Raw genomic sequence first — 11,207 nt, forward strand, 5'->3', positions numbered from 1 at the left:
GGCTAATTTTTGTATTTTTAGTAGAGATGGGGTTTCACCAGGTTGGCCAGACTGATCTCGAACTCCTGACCTCAGGCGACCCACCCACCTCAGCCTCCCAAAGTGCTGGGATTACAGGCGTGAGCCACTGTGCCTGACCAGAGCTGTTGTTTTAACTGCTCTGTGTTCTGCCTTATATGCTACCTCGTCAAATATAGGTCTTTCATTCTTCAGGTCTCTGAAGGATTCAGTTGTTTGGTGTGGAGCATCTTTTCTCACATCTGAAAGAAGGAAGAGAACATTTATTGAATATTACCATTTAGGGATCAGCTAATTTAGTATTATCAGAAGTATCTTTCCATTGAGTACCAAGACTACCTTGGGGAATGAAACTTGTCAGACTAAAAATGTGTAATTTGAGTAATGGGAGAGATTATTAAGTCAAACTAATAGTTTCTGGTAACAGGTTGGTTATCTTATGGTTTACCATTGTCCAATGTACCAAGTGTTTGTTTTTGGCAGCCTTACCTAGATTTCTTTCTGTTAGTTACTTCCTAGATAAAAATAGTCACTGTGCAGAGCTGCAGAACTCCTACTGGTAATTAATACCGTATTTTTTTCACATCCAGAATCGCCTATTCCTTGTTAGCAAGTATTTGTGACTAACTCACACATTAAGCCACCATGTCCATCTCTGGGTGGCATGAGTAGTTGTCAGATCTTGTTCTACGTGTGTTTGCACTTCACTATTAAACTGTTTTGTTTTATTGATGAGGAAATGGAGATTTAAAGAGGTTCAGTAACCTCTTTCCAAATATTTTGCAGAATCCCAATTTCGGTCCTGGTCTGTCTTATGTTTCCTGCCAATGCTTTGTATCACTGCACTTGCTGTTGTGGTTTGTCTATTTTGCTCAGCCTTTATGCGTTTTCATAGTGGCTTTCTGTTTTGTGAAGTCACCAAGCCAATCCAACTGGAGGCCCTTTGATTTGGTTTTTTCCTTTCCGTGGAATAATTACCTTGTCTTTCTCATCTCTTAACATTTCAACTTAAAGGCCACCTTTTCAGAGACACCTCTTTACTTGCTCTGAAGTATCCGCCTACCCACTTCCTCTCTAATATATTCATGTTTATTCTTTGTATAGCATTTTTCAAAATCTGATAAATTTCTGTTTATTTTTGCTATATCCCGTACCAGCCACCAAAAGTGTTGGTATTACAGCTGTGAGTGACTGCACCCTACCCTTTTTTTTTTTTTTTTTTAATAAGAGATAAGATCTTGCTGTGTTGCCCAGGCTGGACTTGGACTCCTGGCCTTGAGTGATTCTCCCACTTCAGTCTCCAGAATAGCTGGGACTGTAGATGTGCACTGCTGCACCCAGCATCTTGTGTTCTTTTTGAACTTCATCATGCCTTACCTAGTGCCAACTGTCACAGTAGTCATAAAAAGCTTAAATATTACAGACATATAATAATGTAATTTGTTGTTCTTTAATACTACCTCTTTCCTATTCTGTACTGGCAGTTTTGCTTTTCACTGTGGAAATCAACTGTCTAGTTTATAAATTTTACCTGGGCTTTCTCTCATGCTGAGCCCTGTATCCTCAGAAGGCATTGTCTTACTAAGGTTAGTAAGGGATTGGTTATCACTTGTTTTTTTACTCATCATTCTTTACTCAATTCTTTTGGAACCCAAAATGTTGTTATTTTAGCAAAACCCAGGAGACAAGAATCATAATCAAGTCCTGTGTCTGTTATTAAGATCATGACTATGATATTAGCTCAAGTAGTAATTAAATTCCCTACTGTTTGAAATTTTTAATGATCTTTGCTTTGAATTTCTAATTACGTCTGTGATTCTGTGTAAAATTCTAATTTAGTGAATTATTCAGAGTGATTTTGCTTTTATAATACTCTATTTCATTCCTTTTCTTTGTCCAGTTTCAGTTCTTAGACCATTAATTTTCCAAATAACCCAAAGAACATTTACCTGTTTTGAAAATGAATTGTGTGTTTTGGTTTTGCAGATGAGCAGGATGAAGAAACAGTCACAGCAGGAGGAAAGGTAACAATTCAGTTAAGCCTGTTGTGAGAGAGCTTCTCTAAGGGTCCTGTGTACCGAACAGTAGAAGCACTGAATTGTATGTAGCCCAATTTTTGGACTATGAAGCCCTTCTGGTTTTTGAATTATTTATTTATTTTTTAGTTTTTCCCCAAGGAAAACAAATACAGCATAAGAACCATTTCTGGAAGGTGTTTTTGTTAGTTTTTTGTTTTGAGACAGGCTTTCAGCTCACTGTAACCTTGACCTCCTGGGCTCAGGTGATCCCTCTCCCACCTCAGCCTCCCGAGTAGCTGAGACTACTTGTGTGCACCACTACACCCAACTAATTTTTTTATTTTTTGTAGAGATGGAGTTTTTCTATGTTGCCCAGGCTGGTTGCGAACTGCTGGGCTCAAGCAGTCTGCCTGCCTCAGCCTCCCAAAGTGATGGGATTTCAGGTGACAACCACTGCGCTTGGCAAAATACTTGACTTTCTTGGACCCCAAGATTTTACTTAGAGGAAATTTTCATCTTCCCTGCTAGTGTGCCTGATGTGCTATAATTTAAAAAAACAAAAATAAAAGTTATTTAGTCAAAGAGCCACTTATTAATGAACATTACCTGTACAAAAAGATGTTATTTAGAGTAAATAGTGACTGGCATCTATAACCTCAGCATTTTGGAAAGCTGAGATGGGAGGATTGCTTGAGGTTAGGAATTCTATACTGGCGTGAGCCAAAATTTTGCCACTGTGCTCTAGCCTGGGCAATAGTGCAAGACACTCTGTCTTTTTTTAATGTAAAGTGTTGAGTGCAGTGGCTATGTCTGTAATCCTAGTTCTTTGAGAGGCCAGGTGGGAGAATCACTTTTAGCCCAGGAGTTGAAAACCAGCCAGCACAACACGGGGATACCCTGCGTCTACAAAAACTTAAAAAATTAGCTTGGTGTGGTGACATCTGCCTGTGGTCCCAGCTAAAAAAGGAAAGTCAAATTCCTTCATTTTAATGCCAAAGATAAGAGGATTTGAAGCCATATACCAGTCGTTTATATAGCTTGAAAGGATTAGAGGTATTGTCTCTAAGGCAGTCTCCCAGAATGTCATCCTCCTTATTGTTTTCTGATTGAGGTCATTACAACTTATACTGTTGTCCTTCATTAATTGCAATGCCAGCCTCTTCCTGTTTTTTCTGAATAAGGGAAATGTTTTATGTCCTAAATGATTTGTAAAGTCTATACCACAAAAATGTATTAACTAAAGCCATAATAAAAAGAGGTCAGCCTTGAGAATATTTTTTGCTAGCTTCTTTGGGAAATAAAATTTGTTACCCTTGTCATCGTTATTATCATGTTTGTATTCAATATCATTTAAGTAATAACTAGAGTCCTTGGTGTTTTCAGCTTTAAATTTATTCCTTTTTACTATTCTTATAGAAACTGTTAAGTTTATAGGTAGTAACACTAGATTGTCACTTCAGATACTGAACAGGAAATTTAGGTTGAATTAAGTTAAAGGTAGAAATTAAATTTTGGAACCATTGTAAAAGAAAACTGATTCAAAATTTGGGTTTTTGCTTATTTTTTTGAGGGAGGGTCTTGCCTAGGCTGGAGTGCTGTGCAGTGGTGGAAACACAGCTCACTGCAGCCTTGACCTCCTATGCTCAAGCAGTCCTCCTGATTTCAGCCTCTCAAGTAGCTGGGACTGCAGGCATGCACCACTATGTCCAGCTAATTTCTAAATTTTTAGTAGAGACAAAGTCTGACTGTGTTGCCCAGGCTGGTCCTGATCTTTTGGTCTCAAGTGATCCTCCTGCCTCAGCCTCCCAAGTGTTGGAATTACAGGCGTGAGACACCTTGCCCAGTCCATAATTTGTTTTTTTAATAGAAAAGAATTTCATAAGGTTACAAATAATAAAATCACCACAGAGAGAAAATTGGAGAGCATTTCAATATCAAAAAACGTATTTAAAATACGTTTAAATGTATGTGATAAAAATGTATATCAAGTAAACATTTACTTTAGATTAAGTAAAACTGGGCAAGGAAGAAGCAAGCTGTTATGGAATGAGATCTAGGTTATGAGTTATTTATTTAGTCTGAAGTCCTGTACATTGAAACAGACTTTTATTCAATCAACTTGTTAATCTTATTATGAGAGACCTATCTTCTCTGCATTGATTCCCTCATTATCATAAATGAGCAACAAAACCTTATCTGTCAGCTGGCTACCTTGTACCTTAAACTAACTTAAATACTGTGAAAGGTTGTTTTTACTTGAAATTTGTTTTTTGAATATCTGATCGAATCAGGGAGCTTCTTTTTTTTTTTTTTTTTTTTTTTTTTGAGACGGAGTCTCTGTCCCCCAGGCTGGAGTGCAGTGGCCAGATCTCAGCTTACTGCAAGCTCCGCCTCCTGGGTTTACGCCATTCTCCTGCCTCAGCCTCCCAAGTAGCTGAGACTACAGGTGCCCACCACCTCGCCCGCCTAGTTTTTTGTATTTTTTAGTAGAGACGGGGTTTCACCTTGTTAGCCAGATGGTCTCGAACTGACCTCGTGATCTGCCCGTCTCGGCCTCCCAAAGTACTGGGATTACAGGCTTGAGCCACCGCGCCCGGCCCAGGGAGCTTCATTTTATTTAACCTAACAACTAAAGTGTGAGAGATGTTATATATAGATACATATATATCAAGATAGATAGATAGATAGATATCTGTAGTTCTTTCTTTCTTTCTTTCAACTTTGTCTTCTTTTCTGTAGGAAGATGAAGATCCTGCCAAAGGTGATCAGAGTCGATCAGTTGACCCTGGGGAAGATAATGTGACAGAGCAGACCAATCACATTATTATTCCTAGTTATGCATCATGGTTTGATTATAACTGGTGAGTGACCACTTCATCTGTGAGCATGGTACTGAGCAGTACAAGAACTTTCCTTGAAATCAGGTTGTGCCTTTCTGCCCATGTTCCTCATCAGAAATTACTGTCACCTTTGACGAAGGGAGATGGAAAGTGATTTTTATCTTTGGAATGTGTTTATGTTTTTTTGTTTGTTTGTTTTGTTGTTGAGACAGAGTCTTGCTCTGTCGCCCTGGCTGGAGTGCAGTGGTGTGATCTCGGCTCACTGCAGCTTCCCCGTCCCAGGTTCACGCGTGTGTTTAGATCACATCTCTGCACTCTAGCCAGGGTGACAGAGCAAGACTCTATCTCAACAACAACAAAACAAACAAACACAAACACATTCCAAAGATAAACAGAATTTTTTTAAAAGTGGGCTCTTCCTAACCTGTAACAATGAAAACATTGGGAGTTACATTAGAATTATGTAATTAGTTCCTTACGATTATTCTTTTAGAAGTCATTATATATATTTATATAGCATTAATTCATCTTAGAAATTGTCTTTCTAGAAGTTTGCAGGTAATTCATTGTATTTATAGTATTTTACCCTACAAATCCAATTTAATTTAAATGTTACCAAATACTCAAAGAATGAATAATTTGAGTTATATTCCCAGACCATCGATTTGCTCTTTGCCATGCAACCAGTACTTACATGTTGCATATCTGGAAAGCCACTGAGAAACTTAAAATGTCATCAGGAAGATGACACTTGTATTAGCAGCAGAAACTTTGTGCTAGATATACAGTTGGTTCATTTTTATACTGTTAGGCCTGATCATTTTACCTGATCTCTGCTTATGACCTATAACATTTCATAAAATTATTAGTATTTGTATATATTGTTAAAATGTACTTCTATGATATTATTAAAAGCAATTGATACTGAAAATTTTTAAAAATTAATTTATCTCCCCAGCACCTCCACCAAAACTAAAAACTGAAAAGTAATTTATCACAGTGTTTGTGAGGGCTGGACAAAGGCTCATTTATGTTAACAGCCTGGGAAGCTGAGACTTGCAAATTTATTATCTCTACTCTGGTCATTTGTTTCATCAGTTGGTTGCCATGCCATGCCAGCTACTTTGTTTTTGTCAACATTTTTCAAAGAATTCTTCGTATCTTGTGGCTTCTTATCTAGTTATGATGTATTATGCCAGAAAATAATAAAATGTATAGTTTTCAGTGTGTCAATATTAGTTTTTTAGTTTGGTTATGGGAATAGAAAAACTACAGTAAGTATTGGGAGTAAGAAGGAGAAAGCTTTCCTTAACTTTCTTGTATGCTGTTAATACATAGAAACTAGTGTAAGCCAATTAATTTTGGCAAGCAGTACTCAGGTTTTGGATTCATCACTTTTACTTAGAATATTTAATGATTTTATTATTTTAAAAAGAAGACTCCTAAACCTTTTTTTTCTTCTTTTCAGTATTCATGTGATTGAACGGCGTGCTCTTCCTGAGTTCTTCAATGGAAAAAACAAATCCAAGACTCCAGAAATGTGAGGCCAGTGTTTTAGAAAACTTGTTTATTTGCCTGTGTGTGGTAGGGGCTCTTCAAGCATCCACCTGAGTTTCTTATTGCTGATTCTTGGAAGTTTGCAAATACTCCTTTCAGAACAGTGTTCATATCTCATTTGTATAGCATTCCATGGTACAAAGGAAATTGTATCTAGTTTTCTTTTTTGTTTTTTGGGGGTTTTTCTTTCATGTTTTTTTGAGACAGGGTCTCACTGTCTTGCCCAGGCAGTGTCATGATCTTGGCTTACAGCAATCTCTGCCTTCTGGACTGAAAGGATCCTCCCACCTGAGCCTCTTCAGTAGCTGGGAGAACAGGCACATGTCAGCACACCTGGCTGATATCTATCTATCTGTCTGTCTATCTATCTATCTATCTATCTATCTATCTATCTATCTATCTATCTATCTATTTTTTGGTGGAGACGGGGGTTTCACCATGTTGCCTAGGGTATTCTTTTATTTCTAAACCTTGAACTGTATGGACATCAGCTCTTGGAGTTTAAGTTTGGATTTTAAACCAATTTTTACTATAATGAATTCAGATTTATCCTCACAACTTACCTTTTTTTTTTTTTTTAATTGAAATGGAATCTCACTCTGTCGCTCAGACTTGGGGTACAGTGTTGTAATCTTGACTCGCTTCAGCCTCCGCCTCCTGGGTTCAAGCTATTCTCCTGCCTCAGCCTCCCAAGTAGCTGGGACTACAGGCATGCACCACCACACCTGGCTAATTTTTGTGTTTTTAATAGAGATGGGGTTTCACCATGTTGGCCAGGCTGGTCTCGAACTCCTGACCTCAAGTGATCCACTTGCCTTGGCCTCTCAAAGTGCTAGGATTATAGGCATGAGCCACCACGCCCGGTCTGTCCTAACAACTTTCAGCTTGTGTGTGCGTGTTCTATTCATCCAGGAGAAAATGAATCTTTATCTTCCTGATGCATGACTGCTAATTAAAAGAGAGACATGATGATATAGCTGCATGTGAATTGAGCTTAATTACATAAAGGATTTTTGTGCTTTTGCATTGGAAATAGAGAAACTCTTATTGGAAGGAAGAAGTTTGGCAGGAAGTACTTTTTGTCTTTCCCTGATGATTCATCAGTATATAATTCTGGAACCCTTGTCCCTATATATAAGTACACACCTTTCAGTACTGTAGATACCCTCCCATGTATTAATCAGGGTATAATCTGTTGATTTTTTTTTTTTTTTAGCAAGGGGACAAAGTCATTACGTCACACGGGCTGGACTGCAGTGGCGTGATCTTGGCTGCCTGAGTTTTGTTTTCCTTGTGTGCCAAGAACTGTTGCTAGGTCTCAAAGTCCTTAACACTCTTGTTATTAAGTACTATATTTTGTGACAGAAGTCATTGGAATCTGTTGTAACAGAATCTCAGTTTCTCTCTCCATTTTCGTATGTTCTTTTCTGGATTTGGTCTCATGGATTCTACTTATTGCTCAGCCATGATCTCCCTTAAAGAACTGCCACGAGGGCCAGGCGCGGTGGCTCAAGCCTGTAATCCCAGCACTTTGGGAGGCCAAGGCGGGCGGATCACAAGGTCAGGAGATCGAGACCATCCTGGTAACGCGGTGAAACCCCGTCTCTACTAAAAAATACAAAAACCTAGCCGGGCGAGGTGGCGGGTGCCTGTAGTCCCAGCTACTCGGGAGGCTGAGGCAGGAGAATGGCGTCAACCCGGGAGGCGGAGCTTGCAATGAGCTGAGATCCGGCCACTGCACTCCAGCCTGGGCGACAGAGTGAGACTCCATCTAAAAAAAAAAAAAAAACTGCCACGTGAAGTTACATAGCTATTTTCAGAAGCCAAATCCACGTGCCACATTTGAAATACAAAAGTGATAGGCAACAGAGGTTGAGAGCATAGATTGAAGAGCCACCACACTGGCTGCAATGAATTCTGGCTCCTTCAGTTACCAACCCTGTGGCTAGGACAAATTCTCTCACAACTCAGTGTTTGTTTCCTCACCCATAAATGGGATGATAGCAGACCCTACCTGCAATATAGAGTGATTATGAGGATTCAGTTGTCAGACATACATTGCTTATAACAGTGCCCTGCACACAGTAAAGTATAGATATGTGGTAGTGAGGCAGATAACCTGTGTAACCATGTGTTAGTTTCATATTCTGCAGTTAACTACTACCACGACCAAGTATGAATTTGTTACTTCACATGAATGTCATTACATTACTTGTTATTATACATTAATAAACAGTTGTTTTGCATATTTGTGATTCTAAATTCACTCATAACTTTACGCAGTATAATATCACTGTTTTTTATGCTCTTGTCTTAATTTGTTGTATTTCTAAGGAATCTGAAGATTTTTGAGTTTCTGAGTAACATTGTTTCTGAAAGGATACGTGTCCACCTTATGAATTTTGCCATTGCTTTTTAGATACTTGGCATATCGAAATTTTATGATTGACACGTATCGCCTAAACCCCCAAGAGTATTTAACTAGCACTGCTTGTCGGAGGAACTTGACTGGAGATGTGTGTGCTGTGATGAGGTAAAATGTTTGACTTTTTCTGAGACATTTAACTGTAGGAATTTACTTACGCTTTGCTGTCGTCTAATGTTTGCTTGATTAAATTGGTTGTTTCAACTGGGTAAAACACCTAATTTTAGTTGTGTCATTTAGGGGTTGATTATATTTTGTTTCCTTTCATTTCATTCAATTTATTTTATTTTTATTTTATTTTATTAATTTAATTTTATTGTCGAGATGGGATTTCATAATGTTGCCAAGGCTGGTCTCAATCTCCTGGCCTCAAGCAATTCTCCTGTCTTGGCCTCCTGAAGTATTGTGATTGCAGGCTTGAGCACTATGTTCAGCATTAGTGGTTGAAAATTTAAAATATTTAATTTAAGCTGGGTGCAGTGGCTTATGCCTGTATTCCCAGCACTTGGAGAAGCCAAGGCGGGCAGATCACCTGAGGTCAGGAGTTCGAGCCTGGCCGGCATGGCGAAACCCCTTCTCTACTAAAAATATAAAAATTAGCCGAGTGTGGTGGCACATGACTGTAATCTTAGCTATTGGGGAGGCTGAGGCAGGAGAATTCAGGAGGCAGAGATTGCAGTGAGCTGAGATTGTCCCACTGCATTCCAGCCTGGGCGACAGAGCGAGATTGTGTCTCAAAAAAAATAAAATAGATAAGATAAATAAATATTTAATTTAGTTTTCTAGATTTTACAGTTCACATTTTAATTTTTTTAGTCAAATCATAATATAACCAGCGAAGGAGTAGATTCAGGTTGGGAGTGGATAAACTCTGCGACCTAGCTCTGCCAAAAAAAAAAACAGCCAGGTGCGGTGGCCCACACCTGTAATCCCAGCACTTTGGGAGGCCGAGGTGGGTGGATCACCTGAGGTCAGGAGTTCGAAACCAGCCTGACCAACATGGCGAAACCCTGTTACTACTAAAAATACCAAAAATTAGCTGGGCGTGGTGACGGGCACCTGTACTCTCAGCTACTTGGGAGGCTGAGGCAGAAGAATCGCTTGAACCAAGGAGGCGGAGGAGGTTGCAGTGAGCTGAGGTCGCACCATTGCACTCCAGCCTGAGAGACAGAGCGAGACTCTGTCAAGAAAAATGTGGATTTTTTCTATGTGTGTATTTGGTCTGTGTGTGGGTTCTTTTATTACCATGGACCTAAATGCGTATTTGTGCTCTCATTTCTGTGATTTAAATGATTAAACTTTGTAATAGGTTTGGGGGGGTGCTGTGTTACCAACATTATTTGTAGCTTGTAGAAATTGTTCCCCACATAACAAACAAAATCTGTCAAGTAATTTGTGGTGTTTGATAGTCTGCTGAGCACATTTACTTGTTTTATTGTTTCTGTTTTTTAATGGTGTAATGATGATAATAAAGCACATGAAATTGATTCTTTAGATTTTAACTTTCCGAGCTTTATTCTTTAGGGTCCATGCCTTTTTAGAGCAGTGGGGACTCGTTAATTACCAAGTTGACCCGGAAAGCAGACCCATGGCAATGGGACCTCCTCCTACTCCTCATTTTAATGTATTAGCTGATACTCCCTCTGGGCTTGTGCCTCTGCATCTTCGATCACCTCAGGTAAATTAATGTTGACTTTTCATCAGACCTGAATAGTAACAAATGTCTGTTTATAGCATATCTATTTAGGAATGCTATTGTTAGTGCTGTTTCTTTGATGCTCGTTTGTATGTGTGTTTTGGTGTACTGTAAATATTACAGTCCAAAAGAATATATAGTGTTTAAGTTAATGCTGTTCCACCAACCCCAAAACCCAATGCCTTAGTCTATCAAATTATTAATTTACTTTTATATGCATAACTCCCTTTATCCTTCTGTCATCAAAAAGACACACATAAGTAAGCAGATGATACAAAATCTTCTTTCCCTTCCTTCAGTCTGTGTTCTAGAAACGTGAAGCAAAGAAATCTTTATAACTTGTCCTAAGATTTGTAAAGTGGACATCCATATATACATTATCAAACAGATTATGTCAGACAAATTCTGTATAGCATTAAGTTGGATTTACAGGAACCTAAGGTATAAATTTTGTTCCATTGTGAAATAGAATATAGTAATGAAAATTTGTTATCCTTTCTGGACTTAAAGGGACACCAAAATGTAACTTGTATGTTTAATTTTTGTTGGAAGTATAGTGTAGAAGTGTGGGTATTTATTGTTTTTCGTAGGAAATCCACCAAGAGTGGCTTAAGTTCCAGTATTAACCTTTTTGTTTTTTTTTTTTTTTTTTT

At 38.5% G+C, this 11,207-nt stretch overlaps 1 protein-coding gene across 1 annotated transcript in view; it reads left to right on the top strand.

Annotated features, from left to right (window-relative positions):
- Positions 1 to 11,207, top strand: part of SMARCC1 (SWI/SNF related, matrix associated, actin dependent regulator of chromatin, subfamily c, member 1) — a 201,763-nt gene that overhangs the window by 87,497 nt on the left and 103,059 nt on the right. Inside the window, exons 11-15 of the mRNA XM_011939320.1 lie at positions 2,005 to 2,042; positions 4,776 to 4,897; positions 6,345 to 6,416; positions 8,853 to 8,966; positions 10,383 to 10,536. Coding sequence (XP_011794710.1) covers positions 2,005 to 2,042; positions 4,776 to 4,897; positions 6,345 to 6,416; positions 8,853 to 8,966; positions 10,383 to 10,536 — 500 coding nt within the window. The remainder of the gene's footprint in view (positions 1 to 2,004; positions 2,043 to 4,775; positions 4,898 to 6,344; positions 6,417 to 8,852; positions 8,967 to 10,382; positions 10,537 to 11,207) is intronic.

This window comes from Colobus angolensis, unplaced genomic scaffold, assembly GCF_000951035.1.
Source record: "Colobus angolensis palliatus isolate OR3802 unplaced genomic scaffold, Cang.pa_1.0 Scaffold18, whole genome shotgun sequence".
Classification (NCBI taxonomy): Eukaryota; Metazoa; Chordata; class Mammalia; order Primates; family Cercopithecidae; genus Colobus; species Colobus angolensis.